Here is a 24,591-nt window from a genome sequence, read left to right as displayed (position 1 = left end):
GTTGGACGTTTGATATTCGCAGATATGCGGAAATTAAGGGGCCGTCTCTAAAGTTACATACGACATCGTTAAACACGTTTCTAACTTCAATAGCATTTGAAGGGAATGACTTACAGTCATATAACCCACTGTAAAGTGTCCATCTAGTTGTCAGCTATAATGCACACCTCTTAGATTTTTGATATTTAATCAAATAAACTATTAAACCATATGTAAATATCGCCATGTATTTCACTACAGAATGGTCCGATACACAAAATAGTCATAATTTAAAGCTCAATAGCATTTGAAGGGAATGATGTACAGTCACACAACCAACACTACAGTGTTCATCTAGGTGTCAGCTATGACGCACACCTTTTAGATTTTTGATATTTGGTAAAATATACTATTAAATCACATTTAAATTAGACATGTATTTCATTACTGAACAGGCCTATACACAAAATATATCATAATTTAAAGCTCAATAGGATTTGAAGGGAATGACTTACAGTCATGAAGCCAACGGTAAAGAGTCCATCTAGGTGTCACCTATAATGCACACCTTTTAGATTTCTGATATTTATTAAAATTAGCTATTAAATCATATGTAAATTTTGCCATGTATTTCACGACTGCATGGGGTCATACACAAAATATACCATCATTTAAAGCTCAATAGCATTTGAAGGGAATGACTTATACATACATACATATATATATATATTATATATATTATATATATATATATATTATATTTGTGTGTGTGTGTGTGTGTGTGTGTGTGTGTGTGTGTGTATATATATATATATATATATATATATATATATATATATATATAAATTTCATTAATAGGACATCTATTATTTGACGAAAACCATTCAATCCACTTTACACTTGGTTTACACTTTACACTTTTCTTATATGACTGTAAGTCATTCCCTTCAAATGCTATAGAAGTTAGAAACGTGAACAACAATGTAGCATGTAACTTTATGTGACGCGGATATCGAATATAACGTTCGCGAATATCGAACGTCCAACGTCAAACCCACTTTATTCCAGTCGTGGCAAGTGTGTTTAGCTTCTGCTTTGCCTCTGTAGACACACACACACACACACACACACACAGACTCGCGCGCCACACGCCGCCCCTCTACGCTGCAGACGTCAGTGTCGCCCTCTGGCAAAAGAGACGCGTCCAAACAGTGCGTAAAGCGACTGCAACGCTAGAGCAAGGTCAGTGCATGAGGATCAGACACAGGACGGACCCGTAACACCTCCCACAAGGTAAACGGATATTTCATTTGGAGGAGCTAGGTGATGGGTCTCGGTGTGTCTTTATTACCACACAGTGATACTTTGTTTAAAAAAAGAAAAAGAAAGAAAAGAAGCCGGGATGATGCCCCGGTATGTCGAGGTGTGTGTGCACGGCGCACAAAAGAGAAATGTGTGTGTGTGTGTGTGTGTGTGTGTGTGTTTACATTGACTTGTCCAGAGATAATGATGAGTTTAAGAATCATTGGTTACATGTAGTCTCTTAAGGGACGAGCATATCAGCTGGTTTCATCCGGTTTATATCAGCGCCAATCGCGCGCTGTTAACAGTGATGCAGAGAAGCACCGGACTGTTGCATCATTCTCATCCACCAATCAGCTTTCAACTTTCTTCCACGTGCGGTTTGCATATTGCATTATTTAACCTATACAAGTAGGCTACTTGTCTACTCGTGATGTATTGTGTGTGTGTGTGTGTGTGAGAGAGAGAGAGAGAGAGTGTGTGCTATAAATATCAGGGATTTAGTCAGGAGGGCTCTTCATAAGATGGTTTGGCAGGAGGAGAGAGTATGTTCCATTTGGGCCAGCTGGTGGACTTAATACCTGTGTGTGTCTGTGTGTGTGTGTGTGTGTTAGTCATGTGAGCTTGAGTGAGTGCTCACTGTGACATATAGAGGTTATATATACACACACACACACACACACACACACACACACAAAAGTAAATATTCATGAATAAGTAATGAATGAATGATTAGCAGTCTTTGGATCATGAGCATTATGTGAGATCAGAACTGGAGGAGTTTACTGATGTCATGGCATAAGTTTAGATTTAGCAGCAGGTCCTTAATTATTGACCGGCTTTATTTTTGTATCGCACTCCTTGCTGAGATGATCAGGTGAATAATCACGCCTACGAGCACTGATGATGGCTCCAGGTGGATGTGTAGCGTGTGAAATACTGTAAGCCGTAGGGAACTAGAGCACAGTTGGTTGCGTTCACTTTTCCTTCTCAGGCGATATTTTTAGAGGGTATTTGTATGCCGTTAAAAGAAAATGTTTCAAAGGTTCTAGGCTAATTTAAGGCAGTATTTAAAACACAAACAGTTTATTTTGAAAGATTTGACGGATCATGAAAGAAAGGTTTATGGCAATGGTGATGCTTTTACTGTGACCAAGAGAGGCAAATAAAATCGACTTGTATTTGTCTCATTGTGTCCTAAAAAATAACACGTTTAAAGTTTGCTTCTGTTCATTGGCCAGCTACAAGTGGCACTTGGTCATTCTAAAATAAATAAAATTAGAAAAATAATAATATTTTTTCACTATACCAATGTCCCAGTTTATACAATTATAAGGCTATTCCCCTTACACAAGTATTCACAATATGCATTAGTTCTTCAGAGGTTTGCCTGCAGGTTGCCAGATACAATATAATACAATACCAAGCAATAGAATAGAACATTCTAAAAAATAGAAAACCACTCCCGGGTTGGGGGTTTGAATCCTCCATCTGCCCTGTGTGTGTGGAGTTTGCATGTTCTCCCCGTGCTTAGGCTGATTTGCATTTCCAGATCGTCTATAGTGTGTAAATGTTTGTGTGTGTGATTGTGCCCTGCAGTTGGTTGGCACCCCATCCAGGTTGTCCCCAGCCTTCAAGGTGATGTGACCCTGTGTAGTTAAGCAGTACTAAAAATGGATGGATGGATATTATACTTCGTGGGGAGGAGGGGGGTTCCTCCGGGTACTCCGGTTTCTTCCCCCAGGCCAAAGACAAAGTTCCCAGTGTTTCAAAAACACCTCTCAAAAACATGCCAGTTAGTTCTGGTTTTTATGCATGCTTTTTACTTAATATTAATTCATTTGGCAACATGACATCAGTTTCTTGTGTAAAGGATTTCTATAATTGGTCTAAATCTTGTGTGGGAAGCGTACAGTAGTTTAGTCTTCAACAGGTACATTAAAAGCATTGAAAAGACCTCTGACCTGGTCAGAAAAGCATAAAATGGCAGTTTATTGTTATAAGAGAATATACTATGAAAAGTCAATATACAATGAATAGCCAATCCATCAGAGCTGGATCCTAGGTCACTTCACATAGTACTTACCCATGTGATATGACTTGTAATGAATTACTGTTTGCCCAACAGCTGTGGATTGGGGTGACCTCAGGATCACAGTCACATGCTGGCTAAACGCTTAACACATTGCATTTCGAAGAATTTATTAAGGAAAATGCATGCTTGGTCAGCCAATGGTCAGACAACTCACCTTTCTAATCGTGTGACATTTATAGCTTCAGTAACAGCTGTGGCTGTATAGAGAGAATAGTTTAGCTACTTTTAATATCTGGGTTTAATATCGGAACTTCAGAATAAACCTTAATATAGAATATTTGCTTATGTGCTACTGTACCTTTAGTTATTTCATTGAATGTCAATAGCAGGAATACATTTCATTATGATTTTTATGTTATCATGGCATTGTATTTGAAAATGACATGTTTAGTGTTTGTTTGTTATGTCATTATGGTTGCTTATTGTCATTATGCTAAAAACCCCATTAGGTTGACTAAGTGAGCTGACTAACAAGTAACTAACACTTGCACCAAGTTATGTAAACAGTCTGTTGGGTGACATTGCATTATCTAGTGACATTACAGCATAGAAATGTTGTAGATAACAATATTGTGATGTGATCCATGATATATTATGTGTATTGAGTATTTTGGTAGATGATATAGTCAATTATAGCATATTTTACTGGATAACAATCACAGACCTGGAAACGGTCAGTGAAATAAATGGGAAATATGAAGCGCTTCAAAGCTTCCTCTGAAGCCCTCATGACTCACAGTTATTCTAAAAGTTATTCAAGAACAGTGGTGACTCGAGATATTAAGCAGAAATTGTTAAAATCCAGCATGGCATTATTGACCAAGAGAGAAAACGGGGTGAAGTTGTGGTTAATATTAAAACTGCAGCAAACAATCAGCCAGTTTGTAAAGTTATACCTTCAACGCTCAAGGTTATTGCTGAGGTTATTGTTAAGGAACACAAAAGATAAAAAAAGAAAACCTACACTGGTCTGCAATTCTTGGTGGTTATATTAACAATACAGTGCCCTAAACTAATATTGGCACCCTTGGTAAATATTAGCAAAGAAGGCTGTGAAAAATTGTCTTTATTGTTTAACCTTTTGATCTTTTGTTCAAACAATTGCAAACACAACATGGGTTTATATATTTAAAAAAAAATCTTTGGTAAATAAAAGTGTGCAACAATCATTGGCACCCCATGAATTCATATGAGAAAAATATATTTGAAGTATATATAGGAATAGTATATAAGGAATATAGCTTGAAGTGGCTATAAGAAAATAGCACAAGCATTGAAAATGCCCATTTCCACCATCAGGGCAATAATTAAGAAGTTCCAGTCAACTGGAAATGTTATGAATCAACCTGGAATTGGACACGTGTCTATATCGTCTCAACACACTGTGAAGAGGATGGTTCGAGTGACAAAAAAAATCTCAAGGATCACAGCTGGTGAATTGTAGAAGTTAAGTTGTGTCTTGGGGTCAGAAAATCTCCAATAAAGAAAAAGTCACCTACATCACTACAAGTTGTTTAAAAGGGTTTCAAGAAAAAAGCCTCTACTCTCATCCAACAACAAACTCAAGCGTCTTCAGTTTGCCCGACACTACTGGAACTTCAAATGGGATCGGGTTCTATGGTCAGATGAAACCGAAATAGAGCTTTTTGGCAATAAACACCAGAGGTGGTTTTGGCGCACTCAGAGAGGTAGCCATATGGAAAAGTACCTCATGCCCACGGTTAAATATGGTGGAGGATCTTTAATGTTTTGGGGCTGTTTTTCTGCCAGAGGACCATGAGACCCGAGTATTTTTGTGAATTTTTTAACAAAAGATGAAAAGGTTAAACAATAATGACAAATTTTCACAGCCTTCTTTGCTCATATTTATCAAGGGTGCCAGTATTAGTGGCAGACACTGAATACTGTAGTTTCTATATTTTAAGCTCATAAGCAGCAGATTACAACCCCAGGATATATGTGTGGTGATCTGGAAAAACCTGCCAGATGTCATTGTAGCTGAATTCTGGGAAACAGTCCAAAATGACAAAAAAAAAATTCTGCCTATTACATATTTTATGTATGTTTTGGATCATTGTCCTGCTGGAAGATCCAACCATGGTCAATTTTAAGCTTTCTGGCAGAGGCAGTCAGGTTCTCATTTAATATCTGTTGATATTTGATAGAGTCCATGATGCCATGTATCCTAACAAAATGTCCAGGCCCTCTGGCAGAAAAACAGCCCCAAAACATTAAAGATCCTCCACCATATTTAACCGTGGGCATGAGGTACTTTTCCATATGGCTACCTCTCTGTGTGCTCCAAAACCACCTCTGGTGTTTATTACCAAAAAGCTCTATTTTGTTATTTTATCTATTGTAATTTCCTGTTCCTAGTCACCCAGGTGTACTAAATTTTTTTAAATATCAATGGGAATGTACTTCAAATATATTTTTCTCATTTGAATTCATAGGGGCACCAATAATTGTTGAACACATATATTAAACAAATATATATATATATATATGGGGTTTTGGGGAATTGTTTAATATCTATGAGAGCAGTGAATATTTGTGAATGTTTTGAGCAAAAGATCAAAAGGTTAAACAATAAAGACCATTTTTCACCGCCTTCTTTGCTCATATTTACCGAGGGTGCCAATATTAGTGGAGGGCACTGTGTGTGTAAGGTTGTTGCTTTTAATTATCCAGGCATTACAATCCCAGTTGGGAGCCAAAAATGTTGAGCTCTCTACAAAAGATGACTTGCTTCATGTATGTAGTGATTTTTAATTTTTTTTATTTTACTCTAGGCAGAAAATAATGAAATCACAAGACTGGTGAGATGCAAGATTGGCTTCACTTTAGTTAGTAAAAGAAACAATCATAAAGCGCGTCAATGTTTTATAGTAAAACAACCAAAATGATATTTTATAAATGTTATGTTTATAAATGTGATATAAATGTCGATTTTCCCCTAAAGATTTTATTTAGTTCTCCTGCTGTGTGTTTTGAATCTTTATAAACCCCTTCAAAAGTATTTTCAATTCTTTTTCTTGCACTTTTTGATATAGTGTCTTTGTGACTGTCGTTTTACTGTTGATGGTCTCCTTAAACTCTTTGGAATCTTTTTCTATATCTAGTATCTGTGATAGATCACTGTTGTTTTATATTCATTTTGAAGGGAGCAGATTCATGAGGCCCTGCTATTCAGCAAATGTTAATCTCATGTTAATGATTTGATATCATTCATGCATTTTAAATTCTGTTGAAATACTTATAACCTCTTTTGAGTGACCAATGAATTTTTTAAAATATTGGCAACATGCTAAGTGGCCCATTTAGCTCTACAAAGTTATTATTGCACATAGTGGTCTAAATGGGAACTGCAACTAATGGAGGCCCACTGGGGCAGGAATCATGCTGCCCCATGCTTGCTCAATGAACATTTTCAGCAATGGACAGGAGAAGGGTTAATGAGAGGGGTGCCAGGGTCATGTCTTTTTTTTTTACATCAAATTGGACTAGTTTAAATATATTCTGCAGGCCCCGAGATCTTGTTTTATCGCAAACAAAATCTAATACGTTTCTGCAAACAACAGCAAGTGTAAGTGCAGAGTATGTCTATGTTGTACTGAACCATTTCTAGTTTACTGAAAATTGCAAAGCTTGGGAGAGAAGGGAGATTATGGAATGGATACTGTCTATACATTAGAACTGCGTGTGCACCACAGTGGATTTGTTTCCCACACAAATTCTGAGAAAAAGCAGAAAAACCTGCCTCCCTTTTCCAATGCTAAAGCTTTTTTGTGTTTTTTGAGATGTAGTCGGGCTGGACATCTGAAATAGTAATCTAATGCAGTTGCACATTTTGTGCACAACACTAGCCGTCTCAATATGTTCATCCATCCATCCATTTTCTGTACCGCTTATCCTACACAAGGTCATGGGGTTATCCCAGGGGTCTCAGGACACAAGGTGGGGGACACTCTGGAAGGGGTGTCAACCAATCACAAAGCACAAACACTCACACACCCATTCACAATCAGCCTACAAAGCATGTCTTTGGACTGGGAGGAAACTGGAGTATCTAGAGGAAACCCCTCTAGATGAAGCACGAGGAGAAAATGCTATCTATGTGCAGTCAGGGCCGAGGTGGCAATCGAACCTCCGACCCTGGAGGTGTGAGGCAAACATGCTAACCACTTAGCCACCATGCACCCCCATATGTCACATGATCGCACACTTTCATGGACAGCCTGCAAGATTACCGGGAATCATCTGCACTCCAGAACACAATGGATGACACACATTATCGATTATATGGTTACACAACCATGTTAGAACCTTTAAAAGCAGATCTCCAGAAGATTTCAAATGACACTAACTCTGTGCGACTACGATCTACAGTTCCTGAGAAAGAGGCCATGGAACTCAGGCATTTTAGTCAACTCTATTTCCAGTTAAAATGACGCTGCTACAGAGCCGATTCTGTTTCAGTCAGTTCTTTTCCCTGCGAGAATTGAATTTAATCAAATTGCAAAGCCAGTATTGCGAACCAAATGGAATCAAGACCGGAGTGTTTTGTTACACCTCTATGTCATATCAAGTGTGATAGCGTCTGAACTTAATTTAATTTGAGGCTATGTCATTATTAATGTTGCTCTTCCCCACCAAAATCTATGGTCATTACTCGCTGCTGCTTTTACTATATCCACTATCCGTACGGACGTACACTGCAGTTAAGTTCCCGGATTATTCCTCAGCATAAAATGCTAATGTTTAAAAGTATGTCAGTCTTGATTTAAAAACCCGCGATACAGGAAGCACGCCTGTACACTCGGTGGCTGTTCAACAACCTTGGTACATACACTATATAGGCACGGTCACCCTTATCCTTCAGCTGAGATTGTGAAATCGCCAACAGAAAGTTAAACAAACAGGATCACGTTTTCAAGACCTGCAGTGATTGTGTTCACGCTAGACCCATCAACCAAAACATTAAAACCACTGACAGGTGAAGTGAATAACATTGATTATCTCGTTACATTTGCACCTATTGACAGGGTGTTGACTTGGCCTTCAAATTCCCCAGATCTCAATCCGATCGAGCATCTGTGGGATGTGCTGGACAAACATGTCTGATCCATGGAGGATCTGCTGCTGATGTCTTGGTGCCAGATACTTGGTGCACACCTTGTGGACTTTTTACACGTTTTTTTTTTTTTTTTGGTAAAACTCTCACAGCTCGCCTGGGCTTCATTAGAAATGTGTGAAGCAGAAGCAACTATATGCACAGTGTTCATTAAAAATGCATGACACACTATCCACTAAATGGGTCCAGGCACTATTCCAATCTCCACGTTGTATTTGACCTTGATGGATGATAGCCACTATATACACACACAAAAGAGCTCTTGGTCACACATTTCACACAATAGGTCACACAATAGGTAATTAACTGTCTGTCACTTCTCCTTAACGCTTCTTGTATACACAGGTATGAGCACACTTTCCTCTCGATCACAGGTTATTGCATTACTATCCCACTATGTACTTATGTAATGCATCCTCATGTAATTCCTCAGTTAATCCGGTGCCAACCTGAACTCCTTGCCTATTGCTTAATCTTCAGGTTTGAATTATTTCTTCAGTTGGGAGTATCAGGTTACAAGAGCAGCCACTTGAGCTTTGTTCAACACACTGCAATCACAACTAGTCATGTGTTGTTGGACTACAATTGGCCCAGGTTTGTAGCCATAGAGACTGGTTGCAATGTGATTTATTCCTTTAAAGCGGGGCTTATCGTTCACTTGATATGACAGTCATCTCAATGGGTGCTAAGAGACATGTCATGTTCATTTATGCCTCTGTTTGAGGTACAGGTACAAATCCTGGTTGACCAGATGCCATTGCATGCAGCAGGTCAGAGCTTTCCAACCATCTTTCACACAACAGGACGTCTCACTGTTTTTGAATAATGTGTCGTTATGCCTCGCTCGATTAGTAGTTATGTAAATTTATACAGACATTCTGGAAATTATTCATGAAATCCTACAGGTTATGTACATGGGAACGTCAGATTGTATAGATACATAGCTGTGGAGTCAGAATGTTTAAAGCATGCTGTGAACTTTACACTGACAATGAATTTTTTTTTTTTCGAATGATACATGCATACAAACATATATATGAGTGTGCAGTCTATGATATTTATATAATGCCTGACAGAGCATTTCATTGCAAATATTACATGACAAGTCCATACAGGATTTCACAGTTTTCTTTGTGATTGTTGGCGGCCCAAAATGCTTTATTTTGCTGCGGCTTTTTTCAAAATTTGCGATGTACCTTGCGAAGATTTTTTTGTGCTTTTTTTTTTTTTTTTGAGGACCACTACATGAATTGGAAAAATTGCAATTGCACGAAATTGTTTTGCACGGTCTTTCGCAGTGACGTTTGTTGGTAAATGAGACCTTTTAGCTGTACTCATGTTCGACGCATATGAATCGAAGAGGGTTTTTAGCTGGATGTGCATCCTGATGACGTCACGTGACACGTCTCGGCCCAAATCTGCAGAGAATCCGCTTTAATTTTGTAAAATTGCAAGCCCCTCGGAATATTACAGAGTGTGCTTGAGTTTGTGTTCGTTTCTGAAATCCTGCAGGGACTGCATGACAGAATGCTACATTGAGTCACTGTTTTACAGAGAGACATACAGCTGGCAACATTTGCAGAGTGTGAGAATATTATTGGAACAAAAAGTGAGATTCATTGTGACAGAGAACAGCTCTACCATAATAGAAGCATTCACCCTTTTCCTGGAATTCCCTCTCTGTCGAATCAGTTCTTGGTTAGACATATTGTTACTGAGCTAATACTGATAACTGCTAAGCTACAGTTAGGAAAGTTGGGACGAAAATGACAGCGAGTACACAACCTGAGATAATGTTTAGTGCCGTGAAATGTCTTGGATATTTCAGAGATTGATTAACTGAATGAGGGTCAATTCTTGAATGAATGATTCTGAATGACACAAAATCCTGGCACACAATACTACTACTCTAGATGAAATGCCATCATTTGGATTAGTTTTGATTTATTTAGATGTCTATTTGTTTAAAGTTGAGCATATGAGCATGAAACAGTTCCATAAACCTCCTTGGTTTACTAGACGTGTTCAACTTACAGTATGTTTTGCCTTCTTATCAAGCCAACAGGATTTTCCTAGACACCGAGTCTCAATGTTTATTCTTCCGCCACTAGGTGGTTATGTCTTTTGCCCAACTGGATAGAAATAATAAAATAGTAAAACTAGAGAACTGTTTCATGACAGATTTCATATCAAAATGCTTCTAGCAGACATTTTTATGCTTATAATTACCAGTGAATATGGACCATTATTGCAGAGTGATCTTAGCACACTTTTAATAAAAGTGTGATACACTATACAACCAAAAGTATGTGGACACCTGGTTATTGAACATCCCTTTCCGTAACCATGGGCATTAATATTGAGTTGTTCCACCTTTGCTGCTATAACAAACTCTTATGAGAAGGCTTTCCACTTTGGACAGGGGACTCATTCAGCTATAAGAGTACAAGAGACTGGCCACTGATGTTGGGTGAGGAGGTCTGGGGTGCCATCAGTGTTGCAGTTCATACCAAAGGTGTTCAGTGGGGATGAGGTCAGGGCTCTGTGCAGGACACTCGATTTCTTCCACTCCAGCCTTGGCGAACCATGTCTTCACGGAGTTCATTTTGCACACAGGGGCATTGTGATGCTGGAACAGGTTTGGTCCTTTTAGATCCAGGGAAAGGAAATCGTAATGCGACAGCATACAAAGACATTCTATTTTTGGCAACAGTTTGAGGAAGAACCATATATGAGTGTGATGGTCAGGTTTCCACATACGTTAGGCCATGTAGTGTACCAGTCTGTGAAACCATTGTGTAAAATGTAAAATGAGTAGAGTGTTATAATTTACGGCACACACACATACACACGCACACACACACACACACACACACACACTGCTCAGTTACAGTGCAGCTCATAAGCAGTTGGCCAATGACGGTTGTTGTTTTGGCAGAAAATCAGCTTTAATTGCAGGGTACTATATTTAAGGAGAACTGTGTAGTAATCATAGACTTTTGTATTTTTAGGCATTTTAAAAACCCTATATAACTGGACAATTGACTGTTCATACTCTTGTCCCATTGTGTTTGGCTGCATGCTTAGTCCATGCACAAGACTGTTAGGAAAACGTAAGAATATTTTAACATAATAGTCACTGTCTTGGCAAGTATAGTGTGTTTGAGTATAAAGCCAAAGCTGCAAAAACTGTGACATGGTCTAGTTTTGTACAGACTGCTACGTTATGTATGAACATGAAGAAAATTCTTATGTTACATATGTTACGTTCTTCTTCTCTTCTTCTCTATCTTGTAGGAAAAGACTTTCACAATGCCGCCCCCTGCTGGAGCTCATGCTGTGCCCCCTCCGGATGGAGGCTGGGGCTGGGTCGTGGTTTGTGGAGCCTTCATCTCCATCGGCTTCTCCTACGCTTTCCCCAAAGCCACGACTGTTTTCTTCAAGGACATTCAGAAAATTTTTGACGCATCATATAGTGAAGTTGCCTGGATCTCCTCCATCATGCTGGCCGTCATGTATGCCGGAGGTAAAACAACAACAATAACAACAACAACAAAAAACAGGGAAAAGTGGGAGGGAAAAATGACAGGGGTGAATTCTGAGGACAAGCTTGGCCATGCAGGTTTTCCTTTTGTCCACGAGTCTGTATGGTTGTAATGGGCTGACACCTAAAGCAGTTTGTTTATCACTTTCCAGCAATCCAATGATTTGTGGTACATAAAAAAAACATCAAATTGAAAGCTAGGCTTGAACTCTACACTGACAACTGACAACAGCATCGGTTTTGGACCAACGTCCCATTTTGAAGATTTTTTGGACCACTTTAACGGTCTTCTGTGTGACATAGAAAGTCCTAAAGCCCCCTTTTGTTGGTCCTAACTGGTTTCTCTCAAAGGATTGACCCACTGGTGAACATTAAGTACTCATGTGATCTCTTCTTTTATATACATATGGTGCTGTCTGTTAGTAATTGGACAGTGGTATGATGTTTGTTGTTTCAGCTTGGTAGTACAGCGTGGTGGATTTGAAACAGTGACCATGAGGTTAAAGTGTGGCTTGCTGAGGAGGTTTCCCCTCTTTTAGGTGAGCCACCTAGGAATCTGAGCCTGACGTTCTTGTCAGAAATACACAATGCACATGTGTTTGTGTCTCATTGGGTTTCATCGATGTAGTGTTTCCTACCATCAAGATGTTGACAGAAAGTTAAAAGGATTTGCTAAAGAATGCTGCCAGAAAAAAAAATGATGAACAATAGTTCTTTAAGACTTGTATAGCCAATACACAATAAGCACATGCCTTCATACAATACGTATACCTCATTTACTCCTGAGTTAATATTATTATTATTTCCTGCCATCTGTATTACCTAAGTTTATTCAACTCTTTTTTAAGTAGTTGCCGTGATGCAAGGATGGAGTAAAGGTCTTGTTTGGCAAACATTTGATGTATTTTTTGTGTTAGTTTATAAGACTTGATCAAGCACTGAACACATTCAAGCTTTACAGTTCTTTTCCAACACCCCAATTTCTTTGAGTTATATAAACTCACAGAAGATCTACGGCCAAAAAGCACAGGATGTAATAGAAATAGGAATACTCCATGCATGTTTCTGATTTCATATTTTTGAACTTATAGCCTGTAACCATAGTTATATTGAGTAAAGAAGATCCAACGTGTCAGTTTCATTATAGATTCCTATTAATAATGGACAGTTTTGTGCCAGACAGGCGCTGACACTGTTGTGCATCCAGAATATCACCAGGCAACAGGCTTGGCCTAATGTTTAAAATATACCAGTGCATCACTGTGCAATGAGTCAGGTAATGCAAATATGCTAGTCTTGGCTATTGATCATGCATTTCAAAAAGCAAGGGCCGAGTGAGCTGTTGTCTCACATGCATTGACTTGTTACCTCATTCATAATGAAATCATCCAGGTGTGACGCTGTTCACTGACCTCCTGCCACAGAAGGCAGTTACTCAAGTGACCACTGCAGAGATTGGCTGTCCCTGTTGTTGTATCTAGTTTCTTTCTGGCTGTGAAGGTCAGTCTAGAATTATTGCCACTCTTCAGAAGAATTGGCAAAAAAGTATTCAACTGAAACAAATCTTTTTTTTTGACAAGTATCATTATTTTTCATTTCTATCATCTTTAATTTGAATGATTCATCTTTATTTAAAATGGCCTCCTTGTTCACTATCTTTGATAAGATTTGTACTGAGAGGATATTACTCAAAAGCAGTTAACTCTTCTGTCCTGTTTTAACCTAAATCAGTCAGGACTATTCTGGCAAGTCAAGCCTCAATCCCTCATAATTTACCCTACAGAGTTTGGATGTATGTGTAGTTACCACGGAAAACGGCAAAGCCAACAGTTACAAGATACAATCCTTAGGATGCCAATAGAAAGAATTAAACATGACAGAAACCAAGACCTCTGGTCAGTACTGGGATTCATAAGTCATTTTTATATCAATTAGTTTAGGCCTACTGGTTTAGATGAATATAAGTTAAGATCAGGTACACAGTGGCTCAGTGGTTAGCATGTTCGTGTGTGGAGTTTGCATGTTCTCCCCATGCTGCGGGGGTTTCCTCCGGGTACTCCGGTTTCTTCCCCCAGTCCAAAGACATGCATGGTAGGCTGATTGGCGTGTCCAAAGTGTCCGTAGTGTATAAATGGGTGTGTGGATGTGTACGTGATTAGAAATAGAACGTGCCCTGCGATGGACTGGCACCCTGTCCAGGGTGTACCCCGCCTTCTGCCCGATGCTCCCTGGGATAGGCTCCAGGATCCCCGTGACCCTGTAGGATAAGCGGTATAGAAAAAGGATGGATGGATATATAAATTAGTGATAATTATAGCAATATACTAGATATATATCATTGTAGTAGAGACAGGACATATGTAGGAGCTTGTGAGATTGAGAATGGCAAGAGTAGGATCTGGAAGGAAGCTTAGGCCTGTAGACCCCAGGAATGAAAAAGAAGCCCATAGACTTCAAGATGTACTGTATGAGCTGTTGGCTCCTAGCACTGCTCCCAAGTTTTATGTTTTGTTTATAAAGCTATGTGCATGCTGTTTTGATTCATGTCTTGTCTCCACCTCTGTCTTGTCATTGGTTTATCTTCCTATCTTGTGTCATGATTGTTCTCACCTGGGTGAGACCTGTTTTCCTGAGAAGTGTTCATTTTACGTAGTTTTCTCTCTTGTCCATGATTTGATTTTCTTCATGGATTGCCTTAGGTTGAGCGTGTCTGCTTATATTTTGACTCCCACCTGTATTGCTGACTGCATTTACCGGACTGCCCTTAATAAATACCTTGCTGATCTTATGCACTTCATCCTACTACACCTTACAATAACATTTACCGTCCTTATTTTTAGTGCAAGGTTTTAATGATTATTTCACCAAATCTAGTCAATTATGTGTAGTTTTAGCACCAGACAGTTATCTTTAGGAGCTGTGAACGAGTACATCCATTACCTCAATCATCAATCTCTGGAGACTGAAGAACTGTGACATTATCAGCCTTTGAAAGCAGGGATCACTTGAGGCACTGAGTGCCCCAGTGCACAGTAAACTCTTGCCCTTACTGAGTCCCAGTGAAAATCTCCAGCTGCTGTATATGCTAATAAGGAGTTCCTGATAGGTGAAATATAATGTGGGGCAAATTAAGCGAATCAGCAGCCCATCTAACCTGATTTCAAATAGCACATTTTCCTGAATAGGTATTAACATGTCTCAAGACACTCCTTGGGGTAGTAGCACTCTTTTATTATTATTCTAACATGTTCAGTTTTAAGTGTATTTTACAGAAAATGTGTGGGTAACTATACAGAAGATACCATACCTAGGACAGCTAAACCTTATTGTATTTCATTTGGATAGTTCATTCTTATGGTAGTTTGTTTTTCACTCAGTTTTATATACAGTACTTATGCACCCAATTGCCATCTCTTAAGGAGGACAACTCAACACTGACTCAATTACAGTCCTCTATCCTTGTTAGTTTCCTGCAAATAATAATAAACATGTCGGTTTATCTCATTGAAGAATAATGCAGCGTTGTTGTTTTTCAGTGTTATTTAGTGAATAGTAAATAACTGTTTGCATGAAGCAGGATTTTGTTTTTGCAATCGGCAATCAACCGAGGACAAAGCGAAACTGAAAATGTTCGTTTTCTGCTTCCAATTAGATACTACATGACGAGTATTTGACTACTATTCAAAGGCAACTTTTTTAGACAGCTAATTAGACTGAAATATTTCACACCAAAAAAAACTTTAGTATTGGGGTGTCACTGTTCTACAGAGATCTGCATTGCTGCCTCCTGAGATTCATCAGTTTCTGCCCATGAAGAATTTAGGACTGGTCTTTTGAGACATACATGTTTTAAATTCCCACTCACTTAATCCTACTTCTTATGTTATTGAAGAACTGACTTGTTAACATCGTGATAAAATCGTGCGGTCTTTTCTTTTTCTTCCTGTTTTCTTTTTTTAATCCAGTTTAAAACCCATCCTAATAATTTTGCCCTCTTTTAATTGTAGACCATATACAGCCTTGCTTATTTATTTATTTATTTGTTTGTTTGTTTGTTTGTTTGTTTAACACTGCTTACTATACACTAGGGCTGCAACTAATGATTATTTTGATAACCAATCAGTTAATGAATCGGGAGAGGGGCTTATCTTTATTTCAAGTCCTGATTTGTTTAATTTCCAATCAGCCAAATTCAAACTAAAAGCCAAAATAAAAGCCTGTCTGTCTGGTTATCTGAAACACTCTGATGGTTAATTACTTTTGCTTACTGTGTTTGTGCAAAGGGAATCATTTTTCGGTGTGTGGAGCTGCCTTAAATTGATTCCAATAGCCTTGCTACTTGTGGTGCAGTAAAGTGGCATAATGTGTACCCCAGCATGCTTCATAACATAGACCATGTAATATATAGTGAAATTTCTTGCTAACTATTTTTATTATTGAATTTTGTTGATTTTGTTGAATAGTGATTGCAGTCCTACTGGACATTTAACAATCCCTCGTCCCCTTGTGTCTTTATTCTGGAACTTGACAGTTTAATTACTAAGTTATATCTGTTTCAGGAGATATAGGCTCATCAATTTTTAAAGACTAATGAGAACTAACCCTGCACTAACACTAACACTGCATGTTGTTCTGGCATTCATATTCTTAGATGCAATGTTACAGATATGACAGTCTGACAGATATTCCCTTCTTAATTGTTCTATCCTCTATTTCAGGCCCTATAAGCAGTATCCTTGTAAACACATATGGCAGTCGGCCAGTAATGATAGTGGGTGGATTCCTGTGTTCCATCGGCATGATCGCTGCCTCATTTTGTAACAGTGTCATTCAGCTGTACATCTGCATCGGACTGATTGGAGGTGAGTGGATATTAATTACATACAGTAATAACTATGCAAAATATATTAGAGTATTTGTATCATTTGAACAACAATATGCCAACAACAACAGCAGTAGCAATAACAGTGGTAAGACCAGACAGATTAGATGACAAGGCATGACAATCATGAAAAGGACAATTAACCCCTAAGCTGAACTAAACAATCAATTCAACAAGCGACTTGACTCCCAAATTATAGCACGATGAGGACATGATTAGGATGATTAGAATTGAAATGTTTACTGGTTCACTGTGATATTAATTTCCGCACTAACACGTTCGTCCTCCCAAAGGTTTTGGTCTTGCCTTCAACCTCCAGCCAGCTTTGACGATGATCGGGAAGTACTTTTACAAAAAGCGTCCCATAGCTAATGGCTTGGCCATGGCAGGTAGCCCTGTCTTTTTAAGCACCCTAGCTCCCTTAAACCAGTACCTCATCAACGCTTATGGCTGGAGAGGCAGCTTCTTTATTCTCGGAGGGCTTCTGCTCAACTGCTGCGTGGCCGGATCCCTTATGAGGCCACTTCCCCAGCCTTTGACAAAGAATGATGCCAAAAATGATGAAGAGGTTCCAGCTGCTAAGACGGTGAAGCCTACAGTGTGGCAGACTGTCAACAAATATCTTGACTTGTCACTCTTCAAGCACCGGGGCTTCCTCATCTACCTGTCAGGAAATTGCATTATGTTTGTAGGCTTCTTCGCCCCCATTGTGTTCCTTTCTCCATATGCCAGGGACAGTGGTGTAGATGAGTACTCAGCAGCCTTCCTACTCTCCATCTTGGCTTTTGTGGACATGTTTGCTCGACCATCTATGGGAATGGTGGCCAACACACGTTGGGTGCGGCCAAAGATCCAGTACTTCTTTAGCTTTGCTGTCTTCTATAATGGCGTATGCCACATACTGTGCCCACTGGTTCAGACCTACACTGGCATGGTGGTGTACTCTGTGTTCTTTGGGTTTGCCTTCGGCATGGTGAGCGCTGTGCTCTTTGAGACACTCATGGACCTGGTAGGACCTCAGAGGTTCTCAAGCGCTGTGGGCCTCACCACCATTGTTGAGTGCTGCCCTGTGCTTATTGGACCACCTCTGGCAGGTAAGACATGACATGTTTGCTTATTAGCCAAAAGTGAGAGTGTTTGTAATTATCACTAAGGGCTGCAACAAATCCTATGTAAGTGCAAATGACAAAGCCTAACCTGTACATTGCACACACCCAGTTGTACACTACATGGCCAAAAGTATGTGGATACCTGACCATGACACCCATATACAGTGCCCTCCACTAATATTGACACCCTTGGTAAATATGAGCAAAGAAGGCTGTGAAAAATTGTCTTTATCGTTTAACCTTTTGATCTTTTGTTCAAAGAATTCACAAAAATACTCTGCTCTCATGGATATCAAACAATTCCAAACAAAACACAGGTTTATTTTTAAAAAAATCTTTGTTAAATATAGGTGTGCAGCAATTATTGGCACCTTTTTAGTCGATACTTTGTGCTACCTCTTTTTGCCACAGTAACAGCTCTGAGTCTTCTCCTATAATGCCTGATGAGGTTGGAGAATACATGGCAAGGGATCTGAGACCGTTCCTCCATACAGAATCTCTCCAGATCCTTCAGATTTCGAGGTCCACGCTGGCGGTCCACGCTCCAGGAGAGCAGTGTATTTTTGTGAATTCTTTTAACAAAAGTTCAAAAGGTTAAACAATAAAGACAATTCTTCGCAGCCTTCTTTGCTCATATTTAACAAGGCTGCCAATATTAGTCGAGGGCGCTGTAGTAAAGACTTCTATCACCATCACAACAACACCAAGGATGCTATGCGTTCAGTCCAAAATCCCAGTAGTAAATGAGTACTATGTGTGTTTGTTATTTAATACAAATTTTCCAGAAATGACTAAGTACTATCATACTCAACTCATTCAGTGCTTAAGCAATAACATTATATTTTACCGTTGTTGCCTTACAGGGAAACTAGTGGATATTACTAAAAACTACAAGTCCATGTACATATGCTGTGGCTCTGTGGTCATATTTGCCAGCATCTGGCTCTTCATCGGCAACGTCATCAACTACCGTCTGCTGGAGAAAGAACGCAAGCTGGAGACGTACAAGCAAGCAGAACTTGAAGAGCCTGACAAGGGACCCAATAGTACAGAAAATGGACAGGCATCTGAGGAACTCTGTGGGAAAGTGGAAGATGCTGTGCAGAGAGAAACAAACATTTAAACTTCCTCCAAATATGATCTGGGCTACACCCCAGGCATATGTCCACAGCAGAAGCAGAGATTGTCATGCTGGGGTGAAGCAACTTGCAACTGCCAGAGCAAAACACGATTGCTGTGAGGGGACCAGTAGAATAGTGTTTGAATAAAGAAATTTGGATGGAAGTCAATAAATATGAACGGTGGAGCGTATGAGAGTTGAATGGTTTAGAAAGTTGTGTTTAGTCAGTCAGAAAGAGAGCTCTCCTGAGCTATACCGCAGATACCACATATACAGGTTACCACAATAATAAACACTCAGTTTTAAAGCCATTATATTAACATTTCAGCTCAGGAACTGATCAGATTCTTTCCACCCATGCAGAATTTTTTAAGAAAACCCAAATAACTCTGCCAAATTGAGACTTTTGTGCACTGTGTTTATTTATTTGCTCAAAAGTCTGACAAGCGGTAACCAGCGACACGCTTGTGAGCTGCATGCCCACATCTGCTGCACTATACTCTATAATCTATGTAGTCAACATAACATGACTGAATGTAAATCATTATGCATGTGTTATTAACAAGGGCCTTATAACACTTCTGACCAAAATGCTGGTTAAAAAAAAAAAAAAAGAAAAAAAAAAGATCACATATAGAAAATATCCATGTTACAGTATATAACCTTTCGTTTTCTGCTGCAGTATATACAGGGAAATTCATTAGGTATTACGTATTTTATGGGGAGTGCTATTTTTTAAGTAAATGTGCTGAAGTATTTACTTACTAGGTATTGCCTTAAATGTAAATAATGCAACTAATATCCTAAACCAGTATATAGAGAGCTTCCTATATGATGTGTATATAAGTGACTATTTATTATTGTGACATTACTAATCAACTTGATCATTAACAAATGTATAATGTTTATTTACATTTCAGTATATCTGACATTATTTAACATGTTGTCTGTCTAATGAAGCTATTATTAATCAATTAGGGCATTGCAGCAAGATTTAGTGTACTTGAATAATATTCACGATCAACTTCAGGGATTGGTTTAAAAGGCGGACATAAGTGCTGGTGTCTTTTTTGACTAGTGTGTCTTTTTAATCCCACACAAGCCATAACAATGTATCATGTATAACATTTTCTATGGATCAAAGTCACACATAGTGTATGCATTGTTTAAAATCATCTCTTTCAGAAAATGTCCAATATTGGCTGCAAAGAGGGTCCAGTGTTGTGTATGTCCAACGTTGTCTCCACAGACAGTGTAACATTAAAAAAAAATATGTTACATTAAAATACAGCAGAGGTGGCTCAGCGGGCTACGGATCAGAACGTTGTGATCAATGTGTTCAAATCCCAGCAATTTAAGCAAAGGGCTTAACTTTCAATTGCAATATGCTTTGATAAATGGGCTACACAAATGAATAAACGTATAAATGAACAACCAAAAAAGGGAAAATGTTGCTTGTTCAATTTCATAAAAAACAAAAGGAAAGAAAACTAAAGATAAAATTAACACATAAAAAGAATTCCCATTGGGTTGTATAAGAATAAGTAAATACTTCATGGGATTGTGCTGTTAAATAATACATTCACAAGCACTTTATTAGTATATACTCATACTGGGCAGGGCCTCCATTTGCTCTCAAACAGCCTCAATTCTTCCTGGCATGGATTCCACAAAATGTTGCAAACATTCCTTTGAGATTCTGCTCCATGGTGACATGATCACATTACACAATTCCTGCAGATTTTTCAGGTGCACTTTAATGCTGCGAATCTCCAGTTCTACCACCTCCCAGTGGTGTTCTACTGTATTCAGATCCAGTGACCAGTGAAGAACACTGTCATGTTCATGAAACCAGTTTGGTATTCAAGATTCATAGTTTTGACTAGTGGCATTCAAGCGATGATTGATTGGAATTAACGGGCCGAAAGTGTGCCAAGACATTCCCAACACCATTGCACCACCTCCACCAGTCTGGACTGTTGACACAAGGCAGGTTGGGTCCATGGATCCATGCTGTCGGTGCCAAATTCTGACCATCTGTGTATCCAGATTCATCAGAACAGGCTACATTTTTTCTGGTCTTCAATTGTCCAGTTTTGGTGAGCCTGTGCCCACTGCAGCCTCAGCGTTCTGTTCTTGTCTGACAGGAGTGGAACCCGACGTGGTCTTCTGCCGTTGTAACCCATCTGCCCCGAGGTTTGACGTGTTATGCATTCTGAGATGTTAAAAAAAAAAAAAATACTCTGCTCTCATGGATATCAAACAACCGCAAACAAAATATAGGTTTCTCAACAAAAAAAAATCTTTGTTCAATATAGGTGTGCAACAATTATTGGCACCGCTATGCATTCATATTAGAAAAATATATTTGAAGTATATCCTCATTGATATTTTACGTTTTGTTGTACACCTGGATTGACTAGGAACAGGAAATTGTTCAACCATGACTTCCTGTTTCACAGAGGTATAAATATGAGGTAGCACATAGGCTAAATTCCCTTAAAAGGAACCCCAACTATGAAGCCTTGTAGGCCTTACCACGCAATAATTGCCCTCCTACTAATATATGTTGGTAGAAACACTTGAAATATGTTAATTACTTTAAAAAATACCTCATATTTAATACATATTTTAACTTACAGAGGGCGCCTGTAATGCACTGCAATGCACTGAGTAGATGATGTAAAAATTGTTGCACTTGAGCACTCAAAAGAATTATCTACTCGCCCCCGCAGCAGGAAAATAATGCCACACTGTGCTGCTTTTGTCTGTAGTTTTCTAGTCCTTGTGTGCTGTTATACAGGAGATATCTGTAAATATAATCAAACCCGTAAGCATCTTGTTAGTGCGTTTTTTCTGTATATTCTCATAACGTATTCTCCTGTAAAATTAGCCTAAAACACCTGGACAAGGTATATCCAAAGTAAAATTAAAGCTTGAACCATTTGGAGTACATACATGGGTTTGGTCTCTTTTTTAAAGCTGGACTAAATATTTGTACGGAATTGGATTTTTTGGACCTTTGCCAGTATAACAAGGGTCTTTGTGTCAGGATGTTATGGATCAGTGGATTACTATGAGGCTTCATAGATGAGCTGCCTCCGTTTCGTAAGTTTGTTTGTATATCGGTGGTCTGACAGAGACATTGCTTATAGCTGCTGTTGTGACTGTATCTCAAAACAGTTTATATCAATCGAATCACAAGAATCTTAGCTTTCCAAAGATATGTGTACCTTCGTACACACAGAAGCTGTGTAGATAGCATAGACGTGCTCATAACATGGCGACAGCGTGCTGGAGGGCCATTGGAATTTTAACAGGATAAAGTATACGGTGGCGAGATGGCTGATAATCTCTAAAAATATTGATATTAGAATAGATTTCATCATAAAACGATAGTTTAATGCATATTAGCTTACCTTGAACGACAAACGCCCTCGGTTAGAATAGACGTACAGTTGCTACGCAGACACCATCGATTTTACCCCATTTTCGCCTCCTCACCTTTCTGATCATCTTCATTTTGATGTACATTTTGAGGAATGTCTTCTATATTAGCCTCCTCACTTATGTTACGCTCAGGTTCAAACGGAATAGGCTGAAGACATGTTTATATCGCTGTAGGGTTGCTGGAGAATCAAGATCATTGCACCCATTTGACGTCACTACTCAGAATGCATTGCAACGTAAACAGCAATGGCGGCCTACGGGTGCAAGGATTTTTCTTTCTTTATTTTTTAAATGACATCTAGAGTGTTTTTGTATCGTGGATTTATATAGCAGATAACACAAGTAGTGCTAACCATACAAGATTTTTGAATCAATGTTATTCAATTCACCTGTCAGTGGTTTTAATGTATCAAGTCAGGGCAAAAAACATTTTAGATTCCCAAACATTAGTTTTCTAGCACAAAATTAAATGTTACAGAAAAATGTTTGTGTGTCATTAAAGAACGCAGCATATTATGTAAGAGACCACTTTTCAGACAAAAAACACAATGAAGGCTGCTGGGTTTTGCTGCAAATATAAGAAGCAAGTGCAAAGTGAAAATTTCATGCAAATTGCCTCATTGGAAATATATTTACCGAAAAAAATGTTGACGCGTTCAATACTTATTTCCCCTACTGTATATACACACACAACAACAAAAGTGTCTGAATACTTATTTCCCCCTCATAATAATAATGATAATACTAATAATAATAATAATAAGCGGAAGAAGAAGAGGAAGCAGAAGAATAGGTGACTGCTCCCCCTTGTGGTGAATATTCTTCCAGCTGAACAACGAACAAAAGTAAATGAGTAAGAACGTTATGAGTTTAGAAGTCCAAGAGCTGCTTTTTCTAATAAGACGACTAGAAGGAAAGGATTTGAAACTGAAGATACTGATACTGGTACTTTTTTCAGTTCTGTTTTAAAACCAAGTAGGACTGGAGTTTCCCATAGTCCACCGAGACCAGTATAGCACAGAGACCTCAAGTATTACAACGCAGAAGTCCTAGAAGATATTTAGAGGCAAAGCAACATTGTGCTTTAATGACAAGAAGTTTGAGATTGTATTTAACTAAGCTATCACATTTCTTATGTGTGCCTAATCTAATGAAAGGGTGTAGCCTTTTGCATGCTCTGGTATTTAACAATCCATGTGGAAAACCAGTATCAATGGCTGCAGCCCCTCTGGCAATGTTTCAGGCTATGTTTTAATGGGGTGTTGAGGGTCAGGTCCAAGCACAAATAGCAGAGAAGGCCAAGGGCTCATCATGTGGCAATGCTCACAGCATTATTGGAACAAGAACAAGAGTTAAATGCAAGAGGGTTTGACCTGAAAACGAGAGTGAAATTTCTCATTCTAAGCTAATGAGGTCAAGTTCTGGGTGGAGGAATCATAAGTAATTGTGTAAGAGTGGTATAATTTTTTTTTTTTTATGGTGGGAAAACTCTCACTGTACATATATTGTGATCATTTGATCTTGTAATTAGTACTCACCAAGAATTGCTTATTAATTAAATATCATATTTGTTTTTAAATATTTAAAGAATTAAACAGTCGTAAATAGGCCATCTGGTGATTTTTTTTTTTTTTTTTAACTTACAGCATGTCTTGCATATTGTAGGCTGTCATAAAACTGACAGATGGGCACAAGTACACGTGTTCTGCTTTTATTGAAACCAACTTAGCAAACTAACAAAAGGAATACTGTGTTGTAAAATACAGATTGGTCTGACCAGCTACTAGCTGCCTAAACTACCCGGCTGAGCTGGTAGTATCTGGAGTAGACCATCTTTTCCAGCTGGCAAGTTATTTTCCAGCTTCTTTATTTCTTGACTAAATTGATCCATAAATTATTGCGATTTTTATAATGCTTACTACCGTGTTATTTTCTTAACAATAACAAGCATTAGTACCACATTACTGATGTCCCCT

The 24,591-nt window shown here is 38.6% G+C and overlaps 1 protein-coding gene across 3 annotated transcripts; it reads left to right on the top strand.

Moving 5' to 3' along the window:
* Positions 1–1,026: 1,026 nt before the first annotated feature.
* Positions 1,027–20,369, top strand: zgc:165507 (uncharacterized protein LOC561188 homolog). 3 transcript variants are annotated; one of them, XM_053650540.1, is made up of 5 exons: positions 1,027–1,221; positions 11,808–12,036; positions 16,773–16,916; positions 17,230–18,030; positions 18,909–20,369. In XM_053650540.1, the coding sequence occupies exons 2-5, from the start codon at positions 11,823–11,825 to the stop codon at positions 19,166–19,168; spliced, it is 1,419 nt and encodes a 472-aa protein (XP_053506515.1). In that variant the 5' UTR covers positions 1,027–1,221; positions 11,808–11,822; the 3' UTR covers positions 19,169–20,369. The 3 variants fall into 3 exon arrangements, with proteins under 3 accessions (XP_053506515.1, XP_053506514.1, XP_053506513.1); XM_053650539.1 differs by having other exon boundaries at positions 1,027–1,272; XM_053650538.1 differs by lacking the exon at positions 1,027–1,221 and adding an exon at positions 10,889–11,148.
* Positions 20,370–24,591: the final 4,222 nt, after the last annotated feature.

The sequence above is a fragment of the Ictalurus furcatus genome, chromosome 19 (genome assembly GCF_023375685.1).
Source record: "Ictalurus furcatus strain D&B chromosome 19, Billie_1.0, whole genome shotgun sequence".
Taxonomy (NCBI): Eukaryota; Metazoa; Chordata; class Actinopteri; order Siluriformes; family Ictaluridae; genus Ictalurus; species Ictalurus furcatus.
This window is presented reverse-complemented; position numbering and strand designations above follow the sequence as displayed.